Below are 24,203 nucleotides of genomic sequence, written 5' to 3' on the forward strand. Positions count from 1 at the left end.
CAGGGTTTTGTTTTGTTTCATTTTTTTTTGTCTGCCTTATACCCTGCAGCATTTCTACCAGAAATGTTAAAAACGGTTAAAAAATAAATATTTTTGAATGAATGAATAAATAAATATGCCAGTTACAAAATAAATATTTTTGAATGACTATATGAATGTCTCATTTGACCCTGGTAGTAATCCCAGGTGGAGGAATTGATATTTTCCTTTTATAGATAAGAAAACCAAGAGTCAGAAATGATCATTTACTTCCCCAAGTTCCCATTGCCAGGCTTTGCCTGCTAAACCTTTCCTCTTTTTTTTTTGTTAGAAAGTCACATATTTGGAATATTAAAGTAATATATCCCTCAGGATATAAATTTATTGGTTTTTTTAAAAAAAACATTTTTGTTTCATAATGTGTGGCCAAGTTTACTTTAAAAGAATGTGTATTCTTTTATTCTTGGGTCCAGAGTTCTCTATATGTGCAATAAACCAAGATGGTAATTGTGTTGTTCTAATATTTTATCTCAAACAATTTTTTCTGTGCTTGATTCATCATTTTTTTTGAGGGGTATGTTAAAATCTCCAAATATGGTTGCGAATTTGATGTATTTCTCAGAAATTATGTCAATTTTTGCTTCATGGATTTTCAAGGCTATATTACCGGGTGCCCGCATATTCAGAATTGTTTTATTTTCCTGGAGAGCTGTTCCTTTTATCATTTTTGAAATAAATCTCTGTATCCCTTATAATAGTGCTTTTTTTAACCTTAAAGTCTTTTTAAAATGTTTGTTAATATAATGATAATAGTAATGCTATAGCTCACACTTCCACAGTACTTATTGTACACCAGGCCCTATCACATAAAATGACTCAATCAAATGATGTAAATACTATTATCATCCAATTTCACAGATAAGGAAACCAAAGCACAGAGAAACTAATAACATTTCTCCAATGACATAGCTAGTAAGCAAAAGAGCTTGAAACTAAACTCGGGCAGTTTGGCTCTGGAGCCTATGATCTTTAACTACTGTACCATTCTGCTTGTAATAAATACTAACCACATTCTAACTTGACTGATATTTCTCATTGACTGATACATCTTACTCCACCCTTATACTTTCAAACTTTCTGTAACAATATTTTTAGGTATATCTCTTATAGATAGCATTTGGCTGCATTTTATTTTAATTTTAAAAAATCCACCTTGAGAGTCATAGTCTTTTAACTGGTCAGTTTATACTATTTACACTTATTGTAGTATGATATATTTGGAAATATTTGTCATCTAATTTGTGATTTGTATTAGTCCTACTTTGTCTTTGCTTCTTTATTTCCCTTCTCTCTTATCTTCTTTTAATTGACTGGGTTTTCTAACACACATATTTGTCTTAACATATACATTTATTTAACATCTCTTTTTCTCCTCCAGGTAATACAAGGGAATACTTTAAAAGTTTTAATTTTGATCACTACCTATCCCATGTTAGCACTACAATTAGTCATTAATACAGTTTTATACAGTTGATACATGATTAGAATTACCTGAGGTGTATCAGTTTCTTTTCTCTGGATTCACTTTCTTTCTCTCTGAAGGAGCTTCTTTATAGTTTTTACAGTGAGGAATATAAGTGATAAACTCTTCGTCTGGAAAATTTTTTAATGTTTATTCCTAAATAATAGTTTATCTCATAAGAGAATGATGAACTATATGTTATTTTTCTTTTGCATCTTTTCCTTTTTTTTTGTCTTTTTTCATGTCTGGCAATGGATCGCAACCCTCAGTGTCGTGCCCGTACCGGACCAGGACCGGCAATGGGATCGCAACCCTCGGTGTTGCACCCTCACCTCGCTCAGCCAGTGAGCGGGAACCGGTCTGTATGTGGGATCTGAACCCTCGGCGGGAGCGCCGCCGCGCTCCCAAGCAGCGCACTGTAACAGTGCGCCACTGGGCTGGCCCGCATCTTAAAGATTTTATTCCTATGTTTTCTAGTCTTTATGAGGGCACTTCAAAAAGTTGTAGAAAAATAGAATTAAAAGATAATATGAATCTTTCCATGAATTTTTTGAAATACCCTCATATTTTTATTCTTGAAAAATAGGTTTTTAGTTTTACTCATTTTTAGGCAATTCAATTTTTAAAGTAAGGTTTTCTTTTTGTTTCTGGTATTACTCAGTTTCAACACAATGTGTTTGGTTGTCTAAAGGTGAATCCATTTTTTGTATGTCTTATTTAGTACTTACATTGCTCACTGAAATGAATATTGATGTTTTTAATTCTGAAACATTCCTAGACATTATCACTTTGATTATCATCTTTCTGTCATTCTTTTTCCTGGAATTCCTATTAGACATTTGCTGAAACTTGTCCTTCCATGCTCATGTCTCAACCCTGATTTCATATTTTTTATCTTTGTATCTCTTTGTGCTGCATTCTGCTAAATTCCCCAAATCTATCTTCCAGTTTACTGATTTTCTCTTTACTTACATCTAATGTGTTGTTTAATGTGCCCATTGTGTTTTTATTTCAATAGTTATTTTTTTCTAGAAGTACTATTTAGTTATTTTGTAGATCTGTATTTTCTTTTTTCAGAGTGTCTTATTTGGATTTCCTATTTTTTGTATATAAATATTTCTTTTTTACTTATTTTAAATGTATTTATACTATTTTTAGATTGTGATTCCATTTTGTGAGGTTCTGCTGGTTATTTTGTGTCTACTGACTCCTACTCAGTGTGGAATATTTAGTCTTCTGTGTTGTAACTTTTAAAAACATAATTCGACTTTAGAGTGGCTTCTTTTCTGTGTGGGGCTCCTATGTGTCTTTTTCTTGTCCAGAGCAATTTTGCACTTGTTTCTGCTTGTGCCCAGGGATATTATCACAATGAAACCTATATTTGCATTAATTTATTAGCTGAAGAGTTCTTACAGTCTGTGGCAACATAAATTTGGGCCTCAAAGTATTTAAGACATTGGCCTTGTTTTATATTTCTAGGGGGCAACTTTATACTTTATTTAACCTAGAGCCCAGGCAGAGGCTGACAGTGTCCTTGTCTCCTGTGCTGATGAGCAGATTTTTTCCTTGTTTCATCCTTTCTCTTAGAGTTCGAGAATAGTTTCTCAAGGGTCCCAGCTTTATGTAGACATCTGTGTCCCCACTCTCCATCTCACAGAGGTCTTTCTTCTACTCTACCTTAGAAGGACACCCCCATCCCCAGGGCAGTCACAGTACCAACTCTCCTGCTTACCTCAATCCCTTTGCTGTTTTGGCACCTGGACATTTACCTTGCTTGCTCTCTTGCACACTTAGCTATGCATGTTAAGAAAAAAATTGCATTTTATCCATATTTTCATAATGGGAGGTTTTTCACATTTTCTAAGCTTACCATCTTGCCAGACTTGGAAATTGCTTCATAATTTCTTGACTTCTTAATCAAGGGCTTTGCACCAGGATTACATCTTCACAGGGATACGTCTTGGCAGACAGAACTGTAGCCCCTTCCCAGGTCCTTGCTACCCTCTTTAGATGTTTTTGTGGAGGAAGGCTGAGAGAGAAAAGGCTCTCCTTTCAGTTTGAAACTTTATTAGAGGCGACACAAGGAATATAGAAATTCCTGATCACAAATTTTAGATCTTTATATTGATAACTTCCTTTTATATTTTCACTGAATTACAGTAGCAACCACCATCCTGGCGGGGGTGGGGGAGGGAGACAAAATTCAAAACAACAAGCAGACCAGCGCCGAGCCAGGAACTACACAAATACTGCAGATAAATCCTCTCGCAGAGTGCTTTGCATGAGCACAAAGTGAGAACATTGTGGCCATGTTACATCTCTGCACTTTATTTTGGTTTTTGAAATATCAGTGTATTATGGCATATGGGAAAGATTTAATAAGAATAATTTATAACTGAGTTTTGCTAATCCAGTTCAAAATTTATATCATTCATTTTCATCATATTTCAGGGTTGTTGGTGGCAGAAGGATAGATTAAACCTTTAAGGGAGTTAGTGAAAATGAAATCCAGAGAGCGTGTCTTTTGTCCTGAGATTCAAGCAGAAATCCTGCAAATTATATTCCTAAATCACATCTCTCTTTCTTCTGCTCTGTTTTGATTAACATTAGATGCCAACAGTTTGAGCAGTTAAAAATGCATGAGGTTATGAAAGGGTGGACATTCATTTTACCCCACAGCTTGGACAGCAACAACATTTATCATGTCTGGAGTGTGGCATGAGAAATGAACAAGGAGCCAGAGGGTAATAGGAAAAAAAATCAGGCATCTGGTTCCTGCCCTTCCCGAAGCTACAGATGTTGTGTGGTGGAAACCTCCACGGATCAGGAGTTAGAAGAGCCTAGAGTTCTCCCCTTGGCTGGGCATGTGCAGAGGTTTTGAAGGGGGTAAGAGAGTAGGGGTCCCAGTCAATGCATCCTGTAGACTGGGGTGCTCATCCTAACCCCGGGCCTGTCCCCCTCCAGCACCTGCTCTGTCAGTGTCCCCTGCTCCACAGCCTCCAAGCGGAATTGAGTCCAGACTCCCTGCCCAGATTTCAGCATCTGCCCTATCTAAATCTCACCTACTTTGTCTGGCTCCACCTCCCTCTCCCCATCCTGACCAGACAGACAGCCTCCACCCCGCTCCACTGCACCTTCCGGCCTCCTGCCCTCTGTCTGAAATACTCCTTCTGTTCCCTTCCCCCAGACTGTCAAAAACCCTCCTCTTCTTCCTTCTTTGAGGCCACAGCAGTCAGCACCTCATCTGCAAAGCCGGCTTTTCCTTTTCCCTGTGGCTGGAGTTTGTCTCATCCTCACCTGGGTTCCCAGCCCCTGTTTATGCTCCTCTGCCAACTGACGAGTCAGAACTGGCATTTTTGCACAGACACTTGTGAAACAGGTGGGTGTCAGAGCCCTAGGTGCCGGAGCCCTGGGTGCTGGGGCCATCTCTGCCGCAAACTTCACATGTGCCTTTGAAAAGTCATGTCAGTCCCTGAGCCCCCATTTTCTCATCCACAAAACGAGGGGTTTAGTTAGATGTTCACTGTGTTCCCATCCAGCCCCGACCCTAAAGATTATTTTCTTCTCTGTAACTGTGGGCTCCACGACAGCAGCACCTCCCTCAGCTGTGCCCAGCACAGTGTCATGCACAGACTAGGTGTCAGAAAAAGGGCTTTGGAGGCCTGAATGCCCTTAGAATTTTCAAGGAGACATGAGGCAGGTGCACGGACGGGGTGGTGATGAGGGAGGCCCAGGCTGGGATTGGAGTAGTGTGGGCTGAGGGGGCTGAGAGGCACCCCCATTTATTCTGAGTGGTAACCCCAGCCTCTGGCCTTCAGAACTCTCTCACAGAATCAGTTTATGAACCTTGTTCCTATTTAGAAAAGAGCTGAATGTGAGCCCCCCAACCAACTTACTGTTCTCCCTCTGAGGGGGTGTGTGATCCAGACAGAGGCAGTAACTCACGGGTCTAATGAAGTTTCTGGAAACGTGATTGAAGGTGAAGTTTTCTACAGTGGGAAACTCAAAGTCTTTAAAGAAGTTGAAAATGTAAAAATAGAGAGGCCAAAATCATGTTTTAGGTGGGCATCTTCCGTTTTGTATGGAATGGAGGTATTTTCCAAAAAATACCCCTATATTCCTTCATAACCTGTGGGAGGCGCTGTGAGGCACAAACCCACTGGGACTATGAGTATTCCCACTGCCACAGCTCTTTCATGAGTGACAGCTGTCATTTGTTGAATGGCTGTCACATGGGAGGCTGTTTATTAAGTGCTTTACATGTGCTTGTTAATTAAGCCCATTGTTACTGATGAGCAAACTGAGGCCGTGCTGTAAGTAACCTACCTAACAGCAGTCAGTGATGGGCAGGGCAGGCATCTGAGCCCAGGTCTGGGTGCCCCATCACTGCCCTCCCAATCACTAGGCTTCACTGCCTCTCACAAAACCCAGCCCCTCTACTTTCTAAATGAGGCATCTCAATCCTTCAATCGGAAAGTCCATGCTTCAGTGATGCCGGGTGGCTTTTACAAAGCCCTGATGTCCAGACCCCTCCCAGGAGTTCTGATTTAATTGGACTAGGGCTGGAGAGGCCAGGTCTCAATATGTTTTGAAACCATCTCAGGTGAGTCTTACCTGGCTGAGGACTCCTGTGTAATAAATGCCATAACCCAGCAAAGGCAGAGGCCACTGAACGCCAGGGAGGGAACAGTTTATGTGAACTCTGGGGATTGGGGAGGGAGTGGGGTAAAAGGGCTGTTTGAGGAAGCCTGTTGGGGAGCCTCCATGCAGAGGGGTCTGCAGGAGACACAGGCCAGGGGAGGCCTGGGCTTCAGGGTTGGGCCCCAGGGTGCCTGACGCTATGCCAGCTTCCCTGCGTGGGGCAACGGCTGCTCCTCAGCACGGAGCTCTGAGGCCAGGTGGGCTGCGGTCCTTGTGATTCACCTCTCAGAGCCTGGGGGTTGCCGTGAAGCCTCTGTCGCTGTGCTTGCCGCCTTCAGGTGTCCACTGTGGTTCATGAGGAGCTGGTTGCCAGTGGGTGATGTGCACGTCCTCGAGGTCAATCTCCCAAACACAGGAGAGGGTAGATTTGTTGGCCCCTTGGCCTTTCCCAAAATATGCATCAAGATATGCTGGGAGCTTAAGAATGTTCAAACCCTGAGGGCAGAGCTCAGAGACACCTAGGAGAGAAAGGGCGCGGGTGCACGCGTGGGTGTGGGCATGTGCACATGTGCAGGGGTCAACACAGGTTTGTGAATGTGTGCGTGTGTGTAGATGTGTGAATGTGGGTGTGTGGGAGTGTGTGTGTGTGTGTATGTGAACTGTGTGTACCTGTGGGCATGTGGAAGTGTGGCTGAGAGTGTGTGTAGGTGAGTGTCTCTGCGGGTGAGTGCGGGTCTGTGTGAGGGTCTGTGTGAGTGTACGTCTCTCTGTGAACATGAGTCTGTGTGTGCACATCTGTGTATGTGTCTGAGTCTGTGTGAGTGTGAGCCTATGTGTGTGAGTGTGTCTGGGTGTGCACACACATACCTGGTCCATGGCAGCTCTACTCAGCCCCAGAGATTTCAGGCTGATATTTCTACCTTGTTCATTTGTTACTGAGAAAAGAGCCTGGGGCTGTGGATTTAAGTCGATGCGGCTTCAGATTGTGCCTGTCGCTCTCATGTACTTTCCCTAGCCTCGGTTTCCTCATTTCACTTGGCTGGGTTGGGGAATGGCACTGCCTCTCTCTCTGGACTGTTGCCAATCCATGGACAGTTCTGGCACATAGTAGGTGGTCAGTCCACAGTGCCCGTCGCTTGGCAGTGGTGATGCTTTTCCTCCTCCTGCATGAAGTTGAGCTTGGTTCCCCTTTAACAGCGTCAAAAGACCCAGGCTGAAGTCCCTTTAGGCCCCAACCCAGTAGTGGGCCCCGGGAAACTCACGTCACCTCTCTGGATTGTACAGTTCCTTCCCCTCTCAATTTCTCGGTTTCCTTATCTGTAAAATGGGGGTGCCGTTCCTACCCTGCACAGTGGTTTGTGTGGTCAAACGCGGTAACCGGCCAGTGGCTACAGGCTGCAGGCCGGGTCCTGTTAGATGGCTGTAGAGCTGGAATCCTGTATTTTGATCCAGCCTCTTGGCTCCCACGCCTCTCTGGTTCTCACTGGTGTATTGCAGAACATCTGTATGGTTGACACTATCGTACACATATGATGCACCAGTGTCCACGTACCCATTTCCATCCACACATCCCTGAATTTCGGTGTTGATGAAAAATGATTCAGGTTTATCATTTTGTTTATATTTCCTTTATTCACATTTAGGAGAGATTGGGCCTTCGTTTCCCAAGTAGTTTTTTGATCTGGGATTAATAAATCTTTAGCTATGCACAGTAGGATAGAAAGTGGAGAGAGCCTCCCAGGGAGGCAAGGTCTCAGGCTTTCCTGGGCCGTGCGTGGTGGGCACAGTGCGGGTGTAGCCTGGAGTCCTGGCTATAAATCGTGTTGCTCTCAGTTACTGCCGGACCCTTACGCTCTCCAAGCCCATTTCCTCATCTGTCCAGAGTAATGGTCAAAGTGAAAGGGGCCTCACAGGGTTGTTTGTAAGGATTAAAGAAAAGGGTATCTATGAGAGTGCTTTGTGATCCCAAAACTATAAAACACAATGTGCGCGGGTTGTTTTTGCTGTTCCCTGAATTACATGCATTCGTCCTCTGCTCTGATTTTATGTCCGTTCATTTACTTGAAATCCAAGCATGACAGGCTGTCCCCACCTTTAACAAGCCAGAACATCTGGACAAAGAATGCTTTCCTCGGGCAGATTCGAAGGCAAGGGCAGCGCGGGGACGCTGCATGGGAAGTGGGTTCCCAGTGACTTATTTTGGGTAGGAGCAGAACGTGTAAGACTTGGTTTCCTTTTCCACACCAAAAAATGTAAACTACTGGTCTCCGCATATCCCTGCAGAATTCACAGGAGAGACCAGAGCTAACGTTTACGGAAACCCATGGGGAGCGGCTGCCCTCAGGCTGGAGAGACAACCCTTTGCCTCCACCTGCTAAAGTGTAATCCAAAGAAAACACACTGTTCGCCTAGAAAGTATGCTGGATTTGTGTGGACTGAGTTAATTAAATTAAATTAATTAATTTTATTTTTTTGTGGCTGGCCGGTATGGGGATCCGAGTCTGAGTTAACTGTAAAATCAATAAGTCAATTATTAAGATGCCTTTTCTAAGCTGCATGTGACTGGGGAAGTGAACACGTGGTGTGATTTGCTGTGTCTCTGTAAGTCTTGGAACCTGCGTCTATGTGCATCAGTGAGGAGCTTTACCTTCTCCTATGAAATTTTGTTAAACATTTGGCTCGATGTCTTTAATTTTCTCATCCCAGATCAGTTAATGGAGCTTTTTCTTTCCCTTTCAAAGTAAGGTTCACTGTTATTTGGTGACTACAAAATAGCATGTGCTCATCGTAGGAAGTTTAGAAAAGATGGGAAATTAAGAAGAAAAAAATAGAAATAGCCTATAAAAAAAAGACCAGTGGTTGAACAGGAAAGGTCATGAGGGAACTTTCTGGGGCAATGGGAACATACTAGGTCTTTATAGGGGTTTTGGTTGCTGTACAGGCATAAATATTTGTCAAAACTTCAGCCGATGCACACTTAAGGTTTGTGCGCTTTATTGTATGTAAATTTTATATTAAAAGAAAAGATGTAAACAATTATTGAACTTGGGTTAACGATGTGGATGACGAAGTATTTAGGCAGAAGTGAACAGATATCTGGAATTTACTTTGAAGTATATCAAAAAAATAAGACGGCTTCATGATAAGTAGATGGATAGATATACAATAAAGCAAATTAGTAGTATTAATGGCAGAATCCAGATGGTGGGTACATGAATGTTCACTACAGAATTCTTTCAAAGTTGCTGTATGTTTGGAAAAATTTGCATAATAAAATATTGGGGGAAAGAGATTACTAATTCAGAGAAAAATCTGTATTTACAATCTAAACGTCACACCATTAACATTTTAGTGTGCATTGTTTTCTTTCATTTTTGTTAATAAAAATATGTAATGTTATATCATTAAGATCTTATTACATATACAAATTTATGTTGGTATTTTTTTCACTCAATATTGTATCATAGTTTTCTTTTTTTTATAAGCAGTCTTCATTATATAATCGTTAAATTAAGGTATCATTTACATGTAGTAAAATTCACAACTTTTTAGTGTATAGCTCCATGAGTTTAGACAAATGCATACAGCCATGTAACCAGCAACCCAACCAAGATGTAGAACAGTTCTGTCATTCTGGAAAATGTGTCTGTGCCCCCTTGAGGCCAACCTCTCACATCCAGCCCTTGACAACCATTGGTCTGTTTTCCAGAATGTCATTAAAGTAGACCCATATACTATAGAAGGGAGACTTTTACTTGGCTTCTTGCACTCATGTGCAATACATTTAAGATTCATCCATGTTGTTGCATGTATTAGTAGTTTGTTCTTCTCTTTACTGATGAATAGTATTCTATTATAAGGATGTACATTAATGTAATTTTAATGTTTGTAAAAATCCGTTGCATATCATAGCATGTTTTATTTATGTATCCCCCTATTATTTGGATATTTAAGATGTTTTATTTTTTCCACTATTATAAATACCATCATAGTGAACATCTTTGTGTACAATTGTTGTTACTGATTATTTCTTTAAGGTAGATTCCCAGGAGGGGAATTTCTAAGTTAAGTGTTATGAATATTTTTAAAGCCCTTAATACATTTGCAATTATTAAAATTTTTCCTTGTATTTCTTTTTGTGGTTCATAATAAGCTTGACTTAAAACTCCACTGGTATTTATAATCCTCTTTTCCCCCTCTTTTTCAATATTGTTGCTGTAGAACTGACTTGAAGTTTCAGTGTAGTCAGCGAGCTTTCGAAATTCTGGATCATGGAGTCCAGTCAGGAGACTTCCTTGTTCTTGGTGAAGATCTTGGAGGAACTGGACAGCAAGCAAAATAATGTTTCCTATCAGGACCTGTGCAAATCACTCTGTGCCCGGTTCGATCTGTCGCAGCTTGCCAAACTGAGAAGTGTGCTCTTTTACACGGCTTGTCTCGATCCCAATTTTCCAGCCACATTATTCAAAGACAAGATGAAATGCACCGTCAATAACCAGCAATCCAAGAAAATCATGGTGGCAGCAGATATTGTAACGATATTCAACCTGATCCAAATGAATGGGGGTGCCGCCAAGGAGAAGCTGCCCACAGGCCGCCAGAAGGTGCGCAAGAAGGAGGCGTCCTTTGAGTCGTGCAGGTCAGACACCGATATGTGCAATGCAGCTGAGTGCGAGCCCCTGAACTGTGAGCTGATCGAAAGGCCTTTCAGCCGGGGCTACCCCACCAGGCAGTCATCCAAGTGCCGGAAGATGGACTGCAAGGACTGCCAGCAGTTTGTGCCTGCCTGCGAGCCCAACTTCTTGTTGGGTGTCAGCAAAGAGGGGAAGAATCGCGCTGCTTCCCTGGACAGGCTGCAGGCCCTGGCCCCTTACTCCGTTACCAGCCCCCAGCCCTGTGAGATGCAGAGGACCTACTTCCCCATGAACATTGATAATGAGTCCATGTCAGACCAGGACTCCCTGCCCATCAACCAGGGCATCAAGGAGACCTTCGTTTCCAATGAGGAGCCATTTGTGGTCCAGTCCTGTGTCCAGAAAAGGAACATCTTCAAAGAGGATTTCCACAATCTGATGACTGTGTCCCCCACTCTGATGGGCCCCACCAAAAAAGCAGAGGGTGACCGTGGGGAGCCCCAGGTTCGAAAGGAGCCCCCAAAGCCACCCTTCTTTAATCACAGCTTTGAGATGCCCTACAACAGCCAGTACCTGAATCCAGTCTATTCCCCTGTTCCTGACAAAAGGCGGGTCAAGCATGAAAGCTTGGATGACCTCCAGGCCTCTACGTATTTTGGGCCCACTCCAGTGATGGGAACCCAGGACTCTAGGCGCTGTCCAGGGAGGCCCAGCAAGCAGACCCCCTGGCCAGCCAAAAGCTGGAGCTTAAACACGGAGGAAGTCCCTGACTTTGAACGGTCCTTCTTCAATAGAAATCCATCTGAGGAGAAGCTGCGCTATCCAAATTCCAGCAGCCAGAGCCCCAGTTTCCCAGCCCCAGACAGGCACTCGGCTTACCTCCCGCCAAAGGATCAACAATCAATTCTCCCTGTTGGCTATGCGGCAAAACCAAATGGGCTCAAAGCAAAAGAGATCTCGTCCACTGTTGACCTGGAGAAGCATGAGCCAGTCAAAAAGTTTAAAGACAAGAGCATTGGCTGCACGAGTGGGCAGCTCAGCTCAGACACGAGCAGTGTGGGCACCCAGACCGAGCAGCATGTTCTGGAGCCCAAGAAATGCAAAGACTTGGGCACTTCTGCTCAGGGCAAGTACAGCAACAGGCATGCCATGAAGCACTCAGATGATGACTCGGAAATCGTCAGTGATGACATCAGTGACATTTTCCGATTTCTGGATGACATGAGCATCAGTGGCTCTACGGGAGTGATACAGTCGTCCTGCTACAACAGCACAGGGTCCTTGTCTCAGCTTCATAAGTCGGACTGTGACAGTTCCCCGGAGCACAATCTAACTAAGATCACTAACGGGGTCCCCAACAGCAAGGGAGACAAGGTCAACCGGCCTGAAAACAGCCACCACTCGGAAGAAGAGTTGAAGACCAGCGTGTGCAAACTGGTGCTCAGAATCGGCGAAATTGAACGGAAGCTCGAATCCCTGTCGGGTGTCCGTGAGGAAATCTCCCAGGTCTTGGGCAAACTGAATAAACTGGATCAGAAAATGCAGCAGCCTGAGAAAGTGAGTGTGCAGATAGATCTGAACTCCTTGACGAGCGAGGCTCCGTCCGATGACAGTGCCTCTCCCCGGATGTTCCATGCACACAATGGTTCCCATGGGCCCAAGCTAGAGAACGGCACCGATTGGTGCTGCTCAGACGCTAGTGGAAGCAACAGCGAAAGCCTGCGTGTCAAGGCCTTAAAAAAAAGCCTCTTCACCAGGCCATCCTCTAGATCCCTGACTGAGGAGAACAGTGCCACAGAATCCAAAATTGCCAGCATCTCCAACTCACCCAGAGACTGGCGCACCATCACGTACACCAACCGCGTGGGCCTCAATGAGGAGGAGCTAAAAGACACAGGCCCGGGAGATAGTAAGGACTGGCATCGGAAATCTAAAGAGGTAATTTGAATTTAAGTTCGCATAACCGGGCGCCAGCTTCATCACAGTCCTGGTGTATTTCAAAGCCTTGAACATTACGTTGAACAAGAAAGAGGCCTTGCCTCCATGTGCTAGTTATCCTTCCAGATTTGGAGGCTTTTCACATTAGAGTAGAGAGGGCAACACGGGCAGGTTATTTGTTCTGCCAGCTTGTCAGTCAGCTAGCAGTGGCACATGCTGCAATGTTGCTGATGGCAGACAGTACAGCTGGGATATTGGACAGGTGGTGTGAGAACAGATTTTCATAGAATGGAGAATGTGTCAGAGCAGGAGGCATCACCAAGGATGTCTTCCTATCCTTTCCAAAACAGCAGGACACAAGCCAGGTAAATGAAGGAAATGACTTGAAAGTGTTCTAGCTGATATGTTAGTTTCATGACTTCGTTGCATGTGTGGTCTTCCTTTTTTAAAGTACAAGCTTTTTCATTGTAAGGTAGATAGATGATTAGTAAGAAAAGATCAATGAGGAAATTATTCGTTGCTCTACTACACAAAGACAGCAACTCCTTTTTCGTTTTTTCCCTATGCAGTTGTATGTGCTGTTTATTTTAAGTGAGCTTGAGTGTCTGCATGTTTATAGCAGACTGCACCTCTTTGGCTGTAGAATCAGTGCACACACACACACACACACACACTCAAATTCTTTCTTTTTCTCACCCGTGACAGCAAGGGTGATTTGTTTCAGTTGGACCTGTGGCTGCTCCTGTTCATTCTAAATGGGCTCCAGGGACCCCTTTGTGGCCAAGCCCATGCAATTTCAGTTTGTTGCTTGTCTCCTTTCCCTTCCCTGCTTCTAAAGGTCATTGGACAGACCCTAAGAGCCTCCTGAGGTCTCTGAGGACTGGGCTGTTAGAGAGAGTGAGTGAGAGTGGTGTGGGCTGCAGACACTCAAAGCCAGGGAAGGAGGCTGAGTTTCTCACACTGGGCTAAGAAGGGAAATCTTGGAAAACTGAGTTCTAAGGATGTTTTTAGGGCCCAAAGTGGGGTAAGGAGGAAATAAAAGAAGTCATTTTTTTCTGATTCCCCCAAAACCCTCTGGTATCCATGCTGGCCGCCACTCTGTCCTCCTGTAGCCACTTACAGCATGTGGTGCTGGGGAAGAACCAGAATATGCTATGTGCCACTGCTCTGACAAGCTGCCAAGGTATAGTCCCTTTCCTCAGGTCCCTTAGCTGCCAGGGTCTGGCCAGGTCTCTGGAGCCCTGGGGAGAGGACTCAAATGGTTAGGCAATTCCATAGAAATATCAAGCTAAACTGAACTAGCCATACCTCCAATCTACAAAATGTCAAAGCCTCAGAAAATCAACAGGAATAGTCACGAGCTTGAGTGAGATCACCTTGAAATGTTGCTAATATTTGGGATGAGCCCTCTGCACTTTGTCACCTCCTGTGCCATCATTTTTCTCTCCTGGTTGGTGGCTCTCACCACCTCTGGCCTGATCATCCTCATAGTGGTCACCGTCCTTAGCCCATCTTCTGAGCTTTGCTCCCATATCTCAGACTGTGGAAGGCTAGTTCCTCTTAAATGTCTCACCTATGTGTTAAAATCAAACCAACCTTTTCTGTTCCTTTCAACCCGGTGTTCCTTCTCACTATCTCCATTTTGGGAAAGACAGATGGTCATCCAGAAATTCCCTCACCTGAGGAGGCTGCTCTACTCTGTGACTTCCCCCTTTGGTTTGCTCATGTCCAGTTTAGCTGCTAGACCCTGTGGATTTATCTTTTGTGATGTCTCTGGTATCTCTGCCTTTCTTTCCAATTAACTCCCCCTGCCAAGTCCAGGGTCTTAGCACATCCCCCCTGGGATTTGGGGGCACATTCCCCACCATCCATCTCATCTCATGGACCCCGGCTGTGCTCACTTTCCTGAAATTCCACTCTCTGTCCTTGTGTGGTGCCTCCTATTCCCAACTCCTCCTTGGTTCCCCTTTGCCTCAGCAAAATGTTTCAAACTTCTCAGCCAGATCTTTAAAGCCCTGTGAATTCCACCTACTTCTTCCTAATCAGAAGGCTGACTGGGCCCTGCTCTACCTTGATGAGTCTACCTGTTTTTCCTTCAAAAAGCCATGCTCATTCATTCAATCACTCATTCAGCAAATACTAAATGAGCATCTATTATGGCCATGCCCTATTCCACTGTCAAACCTTTCTTTACATGATTCCTCCATCAAGACTGTCTGGTCCTCCTCTGCTGTGCTGATCTAATTCCTATGTTCCCTTCAAGGCCTCTTAATTCATAAATCTCTGGAAACTTTTCTAGGGATTATTGCTGGTCTCTGATCTCTAGCCTATAGAACTCCTTGTTCAGACATAGTGGACATGAACTTTTATTAAAAATATCTATCATGAATATGTACTGACTGCCAAGTTAGAACATAAGCCCCTCAGTGGTAGCAACAGGATTGAGCAGCAATAAACTTTCCATCTTAGAAGCGGAAACAAGGCTCTACCACTTACCAGCTGTGCAACATTGGGTCCATGCCTTAACCTCTCTGAACTGACTTTCCACATGTGTGATGGGGTTAATAACAGCTATAGCCTCAGAAACTTAATGAGAAGATGAAATGAGATCATGCATGTTTATCACTGAGCAGAGCAGTGGGCACATAGTCAGCCCTTAGTTAATTGTAGTTATGACTGCAATGGCTCCCATTAAGTTATTATCATTGCCATCTTCTCCCTCCCCCCAGCTTGGTGCAGGCCCTGCATGCAATAGGAGATCTATGAGAGTTGGGTAGTAGTGATGAGCAGGATAAATAAAATCAGTAAAGACTCTTAGAAGATGCTTGGCTTTGATGAGTTCGAAAATAAGAGGGAACCTCATTTCCTTATTTAGGTTTGGCAGGGTCTATCCTGTGTTCTCTGTGTCAGTGTTAGCAATCTTAATGGTTTGGAATAGCTAAATGTTATGCTGTATTTGGGCAAGAAGAGCCAATGGGTTGGGTTTGCTGATAGGCAGGCCTGTGTTTCCAGTCCTAGTCTTTGTGTATGATACACACACTCACACATATACAAAACATTTGCTCATCATGTGCTTACACATCAGCTCTCACTTATGGCACCTGAACTCTTTCTTCTTCTCTTACTTATGTACACACACCTCTAATCACCTTTTTCCTTTTTTCTTTTTCTCTATTACACACATGCACAACTTTTTTTGCTCTGTTTTTCATATCCCTTTGGTTTCTATCCCTTTGATGAGTATTGGTGGGGCTTTTTCTACTTGTTAGTGCTATTTTGCTGGAGCAGGGGATTAAAAAGTGAATAAGACAATCCCCTGGCTTCAAGGAACTTGAAGTCCAGTGGAGGAGACAGATAGGCAAACAGATAATTATAGTCCAATGAGACAAATGCTGACTGAGGTGTCTGTACACAGTCCCAAGAAGTCACCTAGATGGGCACTGAACAGTCTTGGTGGGTAAGGGAGTGCTTCTATGTGGAGGAAGTGACATCTATGTGGAGATCTGAGGGCCTGAAGTGAGGAACAGAAAGTATCAGAAGGTTCACTGAGGACAGGGCCCCCTGGGATGCATCTCAAGAACCGAGAACATAAATGATTGACAGCTGTTAGGCACCTTCCTATCTCCACACTGTTCCCAGACTGTTCCCTTACCTTGAAGGCCATGCAGTTGTCTCTGAAAGGGACCCTCCTGTCACCTGAGAAAATAACTAGAAGCTCCCGACATGTGCTTTGTGCCTTGGCTTCTTCCTTCTAGAGAAGCAGTGTGGCATCAGTGGTTTCAGTAGGATCCTTGAGGGAAGGACCTGCATCTCTTACTTATCTGTACCAGGTACAAAATTGTAAAAGAAAGAGGGCACTAATATGCAGTAGTGAAGCAAAGACTCCCTGAAGCCAGATGATCAGGTTGAAAGCCCAGCTCCATCCCTTACCAGCTGTGTGCCCTGCGGCCAGTTATTGAGTCTTTCTAGGCTCTGTTTTCCTACCTGCACAATGGGGGTTCATAATGGTACTGATGGCATAAGGATTAGATTAAATAACCTCTTCCTGGCACAGAAATGTTAGCTCATATTAGTACTCTTACAATCATAAGCTTTCCTAGAGAATTTCCCCCAATACAGATATACCTTCTGTATGTTTGTAAATAACTGCATTTTGCTACCTAGATGTCTACAGGGCCTAGTGATAAAAAGCTGCTGGCTGCCCATTTGCATTGTGAAATCCAATGGCATCTGTGCTGCTTTTCTGGACTTCTCTGTGCCCTTCTGCAGGCAGACAGGCAGTATGACATCCCCCCGCAGCACCGACTGCCCAAGCAGCCCAAAGACGGCTTCCTGGTGGAGCAGGTGTTCAGCCCTCACCCCTACCCTGCCTCCCTCAAGGCCCACATGAAGAACAACCCCCTGTACACGGACATGAGGCTGACCGAGTTGGCTGAGGTAAAGCGGGGCCAACCTTCCTGGACCATCGAGGAGTATGCACGGAATGCGGGCGACAAGGGCAAGCTGACAGCCCTGGACCTGCAGGTGAGGCTCAGGCTGTCCCAGGGTGGGGTTGGGGAAGCCCAGCCATGCCTGCCTGGTGCAGGAATGAATCACGGATGGCTTAGACTAGCCCACTCCTTCACCCTTCAACTCCCTGGGTCCCTGCTATGGGATTCTGAACGTTAGTAAATCATAGAGCAGAAGAGATTTTTAACAAGGGGATGGTGGTTTTGCTTATTTGCTCGTAAACAGTTAGCAGTGGGAATGCTTGATTTATCGATTTGTTTATTGATCATCTGACTTACTAACAATGCATTTGAGACTCCGTACCAAGGCACGGATTCTAATATTTGCTCACAAGACCTGAGCCAAACTGTTTAATGAAATACAAGCTGATTTCTCCTTCCATATGTAGCACGTGGGATAAACATATTTGTGGGAGCCAAGCTATGGATTATGTTTCCATGTGGAGCAGTCCCAGGTAAGAGCCATCCCCGGAAGCTCTGTGAATGCAGTTGTCACTGGAGGGCATGCTTTTGTTCACCCACTGGCAGGGCTGGTGGCCACACTTTTGTTTCGGTAGGCAGCTCCGCCCAGTTCCATTCACACAGTGTCTCTGTGTCTCCACATCACCTCAGGAGTGAGGGAGGTGCCCTGTCCCCATCTGTGGGCTGAGCTTTGTGGAAAGCAAGGCCACAGCATCCAGGGTGCCAGTCACGACCATGCCCCAGAATGACCACACACTTGGAGCACAGTTGTCAAGAGCTGCCTGTGGGGTCAGTATGGCAAGGCCCCTCTGAAATGGCCTCACTCTAAAGTGAAGAGGGCTCAGAAGGCACACCGCGGGGTTGCGGCGATGCTGGGCTCCAACCCAGGGCTCCTTTGCTGCGTGACTTGCTTGAGTTTCAGTCTCTTCACCTGTTAAATGGGGATAATAATAATGAACTTGCAGAATCATTGTGATAAATGAAAATAATATGTTTAAAATACCTGGTATTAAGCAGGCACTGAAAAAAGAAGGCATTTGGGAGTGGCGAATGATGCTAAAATCAATCAACTTTTCGTGGTGCTTTTGCAAGCAGAGTGGCCTGCCAGGCAGGAATTGTTATGACCATCTCCAGTTTACGAAGGAGGAAACTGAGGCCCTGGGAAACTTGGTAACTTGCCCTAGGTCAGAAGAGTCTAAATCCATACTGGGCCATTCTGCCATGAGTCTCATGTTCTTTCTCTTCTGTTATCTCTAGGCCATTTCATTTTTCTGTCAGTAAGAGTTTAGTGGAGCTTCATGTCACAAAAAGTGACTGCAATGACATTTACTCATCTTGTGCCCCAATGACAGCAATTATGGGAAGGGGTGGCTATGGCCAGATCCTGGAAGCGAGGTTGGCAGTGGCAGCAGGAGCGTCCCCTGCCCCTCTTCGCCCCCTTACCTTATGCATGTTATGTTCCCATGTGTCACTGTCCACTGCATGCCACTGCCCTTCAGGCCACTCCTCCCCTGTCATTTTTCTGCTGTCAAGCAGGCTAGACAAGGATTTGATTCTGCCCCAGGAGGGCCCCTGTGGAGCTTTGCCGTGGAGTGTCACACCTTGGTCCATGGATATTAGAACACCAAGAGGAGCCACAAGTCAGAAAGGACTGGAGGTGTGAGGGGCTCAACCAGCGGAATAACCAATATTCCACCAGTATCGGGATGACCTTGGAAGAGGCAGAGTAACTGAATGAGTCATAGATTGAAGAACATCTTCTTAAAGTTTGGAAAGCGGGCTGGGAGATTTCACCCCTACAGATAGGTGCGATTTTAATGTGCCAGTGTTTATAAGCCTAAAGACAAAATTATAAAAAATAAAATAAAAATAGATATTCGAGTTACAGAGCTTTAGGTGACATGATGTAAAAATGCAAAGGAGAGTGTATCCATCTGCACGAAATACGAGGAAAGGGAGTGTTCAATAGCCTGTGAAGGCATCTGCAGCAAAGCAGAGGAAGCCTCACGAGCTCGGTGGAGGCAGAGAGGCACCACCTGGCTTCTTTTTTATGGCCTTGCAGAGACTCAGGTACTGTCTCAGGGTGGCTTTAGCATCTGGACAATCTTCTTGCAGTCCCTTAGGGTTGAGATGTCAATTCACCATCAGTGATGCCCACCTGAGGGCGCAGGCCCTGTGATTATTTCCAGTGTCTGGCAGGCCTAATTAACAACTGTGTGCTCGCCTGTGTCCCTGGAAACCTTGGTATTACCTCTCTGCTGCTTGGTGCCATTACAGTTTGCAGTTATTGAAAAAACTAATTAAAAATAGTTTATTTCACAGGCTGAATCCCAGCCTATAATAAAGTGTATACAGCTATGAAAGGAAGCCAATTTCCTTTTGTCTGAGCCGGAGGGAACATGGCACAAAATCTGATGTGTCGTTTACACACTGTTTACCTTCTGGGCCAGCCCTGGGAAGACTGGGAAGAAGAGCAGGTGGTTTCAACTGAAGTGTCCTGAGACTGTCTTTGAGGTGCCAGGGCAGTGGGGGTGGCTGGTCCAGCCCTCTTCCTGAACCCAACCTTTATGGGCACATCGCCCACCACCGAAGACCAGCCTTCCAGTGAAATATGTCCATCCTGGGTCCATCTCTCTCTTCTTGAGTGTCCGTTAAACTGCTGAAAGGCTTTCATGCTGAGGAGAGCAGACTATCCCAAGTGGCTGTGGAGGGTGGAGCTTCGGGTGAGAGGTCGTGGCTCAGGCATAAGGAGAGATGTGCCAGCATCAGAGCTGGGGCAGCAGAACTGCTCAGGGCAGCTCAGGGAGGGGCTCCTGGGATCACGGCAGCGGAGACTGTAGCAGGGGTTTCTTGCAAAGGCTGAAGGGTTGGACAGAGCACCTTGCATTTTAATGACTTTTCTGGCATTGGAAGTGTCCTGGTTTTCATTATGGGTGTCCTTGGTGGCCAGCACTGCCTTTCACCCCACCGGATAACATACAAAATTCAACAACAGTATTTGAACTGTTGCCTCGGTAAAGAAGGGGACGTGGGAGAATTTCAGAGACCCCTAAATCCCATCTTCTTTCCAGTGTATGATGTATGGAATGTACTAGAACAGGGGTCAGAACTTTCTGTAAAGGGCCAAATAGTAAATATTGCAGGCCTTGTGGGTCTTACAGTGCCTGTCACTACTCAACTCTGCCCCTGTAGCTGGAAAGCGCTATAGATAAGTTGTAAACAAATGGGCGTGGCAATGTTCCAATAAAATTTTATTTTTGGACACCAAGATTTGCATTTCACGAATTTTTCATATGATGCAAAATATTATTCTTCTTTTGATTTTTTTCCAACCATTTTAAAAATGGAAAGCCATTCTTAGTTTGAGGACTGTACAAAGACAGAAGGCAGGTCAGATCTGGCCTGGGGCCATAGTCTGTGGTCGCTTGTACTAGAAGATTGCTGGCAAAGAGAGAGTAATGGAGCCCGGGGATTGCACAGTGCAAGGAGGGGACTGTTTACGATGGTGTGAGCAGGGTTTAGCACACCATCAAGAGTTGGTAAAGCACCCAGGAGCCAGCACTGTGAGATGCTGTTGCCATCCCTGCCTCTTACGGGCCATGACAAGGAAGCTGTTTCTGAAACCCACTGAGACCCACAGCTCTGGGAGCTGGAGCAGGGAGGGAGCTGGAGGAATAAATGCCTCAATCTCTCTCTCCTTCTGTCCCAACTGACTGAACCCACCTGGGAGCTGGAAGGCAGGGGAGCCCCCATAATGTGTCTCTGTGGGTCAGTCTCCTGGTAGCACAGAGCAAGGTGCAAAGAGCCGAGAATGGATCTGGAAGATGGCAAAGAATTAACAGCATGCATTAGAATCATCAATATTCCACCAACACCATGGTACAACTGAGTTTTTCTAAGTCTTGATGGGTTTGTTTTTTGATCCTCTGTGTGTGTGCGCACGCGCATGTGTGTGAATTTTAATGTGCCCCTATTTATGAACATTAAACAATCCAAGAAAATCTTCAAAAGGGATATTGTATTTGTGTTTCAAAGATTTAGGTGACCCCACTTGGAAATGCAATGAATCGTTGCTTTTATGTGAGACTTACATTATTAAATGCTTGACATAAAATGAGAACACTGCATTTCTCCATGGAAATAGATTATAACTGTCAATGCAGAATGGGATTCGTGGGCAATGCAGGTTAAATATGAGATTTCTCCTGCAGACAGTTTATTAATCTTAGGGAGACCAGGAAATAGGTGTCTGGGAGGGCTCTGTCTTTGGGGAAGCTGCACCAAGTCTGGATTCATCACCAAGGCAGGCCTGGGGTGGGACGGTCTGGCACAGACCTGTAGACCTTGACTTTGAGCAGTGGCCCAATCTGCTCAAAGGTTTGAGACTGAAACATTCTTTGGTTTGTGTGAACCGCTTGTCTTGGAGGTGCTTTTGGTTTTCAGTAGAAGCTTTTCCGAGAAACGAGAACCGACACAGAATGATACGATGGCCTGGCTCAGTCAGGTGTGTTCTGAGAGCCTGTTGGCAGAGAATATTTTCCAGCGACTTTCCTTGCTTCCCTTGCAGTGGGGCTGCCTGTTCTTGCTTGTATGCCCTTGACATTTAGTAAATCATTTGTCACAGCCTCATTCAGCTTGCGTATAGATAGAAGACCCTTGGGTGTCCCTGTCTCAAAAACAGCATGACAGTTGTAGAAAGGGTGGCACCCACGCAGTCTTTGATGTGTGGGGTGAGTCCTTGGGAGCCTGTTTCAGGCACTGAGCTGGTGGGACAGTGTCCTGCAACACAGTCCTCTCTAACTACCCGCTGCAGACAGCTTTTAATGCTTCAGGAGTAACGACTGTCAGAACGAACGTCTTTGACCTGGTTTCAGGTAGTCACCATATTTCTAACATCTTCTCTTCACTTTTAGACACAAGAATCTTTAAACCCAAACAACTTAGAATATTGGATGGAAGATATTTATACTCCAGGCTATGATTCGTTACTAAAACGTAAAGAAGCTGAATTCAGACGAGCCAAGGTCTGCAAGATAGCTGCTCTGATCGCCGCCGCTGCGTGCACGGTCATCCTGGTCATTGTCGTTCCCATCTGCACAATGAAGTCGTGAGCCTACAGACACCACACTGCATATAGCGTATGACTACCACGGTCTTCCTCTGTATTTTAAAATCTTGTGCAGTGTGGCAACAGTTTGTTGAAATAGAGATGAAATCGTGGAGGCTTTTCTGCCGCTGCTGAAGGTGGTCTTCAGAAAGTACACATTGTAAAGAGACATCTACCTACCTATTAGCTTTGGCTTAATTACACTCTGATGCATTTTTAGAAGTGCAATATCTTTTACTACCAAAAGAATGTAATGGACTACCAGTAAATACAAATTGAATATTTCAAGCAAAAAAAAAAAAAAAAAAAGGAAGATGAATTGGATTCTTTCCATTTTGGTGAAGTTTCATGGCTGGGAATAAGTCATACAGAAGACATCTAATGCATGCCTCTTTGGGGGGAAGCTACAGGAAATAGCAAGATGGAAAGAAAAGAGCACGGGTCCTCTTTTCCTTCATGCTCTTAGACAGTTGCTGGTGAAGGAGCAGGGCAGGTGTCTGTACAGAATGTTACTTCTCTGCTGACTTTTACCAAGGGCTACTGACTTGTTCTTGCCCTTTTGTCATTATTGTGACAGAATGTCTGCATCATTGCAGGTCTTCATGGAAACATTCTGGCATGAAGTGTGCTCTCTCTGCGTAATGGACTAAGGTATTCAGACCAGGAGACCTTCCTGTCCCCATGCCAAGGTGTGGGAGAGCTCCTTACTAACAATGCAAAGTCAATATTCAAAAATCATGGCCACTCCAAAGGATCTCCCATTCTCACTTTGGTGTGTGGCTCCACTCTTTGATTTTGTATCTCCTGGTCATACCAGATGCTCTGCTTCTCACATATGAGTTGAAGAGTTTGGAACTTGTCCTTGTGCCTTGAAGATTAGAGACAACGTCTAAACTTAGACATTCTAACTAAACCATGGTTTCCGTACACCACTAATGTCAGCCATTCTCCATGGCTTTAAAAAAGATCTTGAAAGCTTGTTCAATAATATGATAAAGGCACCGAGGTCTTCTCAACTACCCCAACACCTACTCCAGAGTTTTGAATACTTGTCAGCAGTGCAAAAAATATTATCTATTTAACCGTTTATCTATCTATATGTCTATCTAAATACCTAATTTTTGTTTTTGTCTTCTCTGTTAAATAACTCGAGAGCAAGGTTTCTCTAGTGTACAAGAAGCTGTTGTAATTTCATCAGAATTTGATATCAGTTTCCACCTGCTGAATGGTGCTTTGGTAATAATTGGACAGAAAGAATCCTTATCAGCATCTGATTCTAATGTTTTGTTACAGGTTAAAGAAGAAGTGACTGACAGAAACTAGCTACCTTAAATTCTTTTGATAACAAGATCGGTTATAAATAAATTTTGGTAGTAAGAATAATCACTCTGGATTCCTGCAAGAGAAGTTTGAGAAGCACCTCAATTTTTAAAGCAATAGTGGTCCAGCATTCATCCTAAAAAAATTCCAAATATTGCTTAGCTTGCTATGTCTAATTCTATGGTTCACTAGTAAGGGGCAGTCAGTAAATTTTATGATGTTAACAAATGAGGGATGAATGCTTTCTCCTGTAGTGAACTTTTAGAGGTCTTCATGTTATCTATTTATATTATGTTTGTGTATGGATTTTCAATTCGGTGACTGAAACATTAGCCTTAGTATGGAAAACTGAGGATTTATCATTGAAAATGAAAAAAAAAAAAGATATATATATATATATATACACACACACACACATACATATTACTGTCTATTGCCAGAATTTTAGTCTTTTGGTGCTCTGTTTTGGGTTGGGCACTTTAAAGAAGGTTGTTCCTTTCACCCTGAAGAGGATGTCAGATTACCACCCTCCCCACCCGCCTCCCCTCAACCAGTGAGACTTTATATCACATTGTAATCCTACATTCTCCCCT

At 44.3% G+C, this 24,203-nt stretch overlaps 1 protein-coding gene across 1 annotated transcript; it reads left to right on the forward strand.

Annotated features, from left to right (window-relative positions):
- Positions 1-10,413: 10,413 nt before the first annotated feature.
- KIAA1024 (KIAA1024 ortholog) lies at positions 10,414-22,413 on the forward strand. Its single transcript, XM_008573563.1, has 3 exons — positions 10,414-12,714; positions 16,984-17,238; positions 22,097-22,413. Exons 1-3 carry the CDS (start codon positions 10,414-10,416, stop codon positions 22,292-22,294), a joined length of 2,754 nt encoding a protein of 917 aa, XP_008571785.1. The 3' UTR covers positions 22,295-22,413.
- Positions 22,414-24,203: the final 1,790 nt, after the last annotated feature.

This window comes from Galeopterus variegatus, unplaced genomic scaffold (genome assembly GCF_000696425.1).
Source record: "Galeopterus variegatus unplaced genomic scaffold, G_variegatus-3.0.2 Scaffold934, whole genome shotgun sequence".
Taxonomy (NCBI): domain Eukaryota; kingdom Metazoa; phylum Chordata; class Mammalia; order Dermoptera; family Cynocephalidae; genus Galeopterus; species Galeopterus variegatus.

What these genes read in the sequence shown, in the direction of transcription:
- KIAA1024 (XM_008573563.1), top strand. Translation starts at nt 10,414, where the DNA reads ATGGAGTCCAGTCAGGAGACTTCCTTGTTCTTGGTGAAGATCTTGGAG. An exon ending in GGCATCGGAAATCTAAAGAG is followed by an intron (nt 12,715 to 16,983) that starts GTAATTTGAATT and finishes GCCCTTCTGCAG; the next exon opens with GCAGACAGGCAGTATGACAT. An exon ending in TGACAGCCCTGGACCTGCAG is followed by an intron (nt 17,239 to 22,096) that starts GTGAGGCTCAGG and finishes CTTCACTTTTAG; the next exon opens with ACACAAGAATCTTTAAACCC.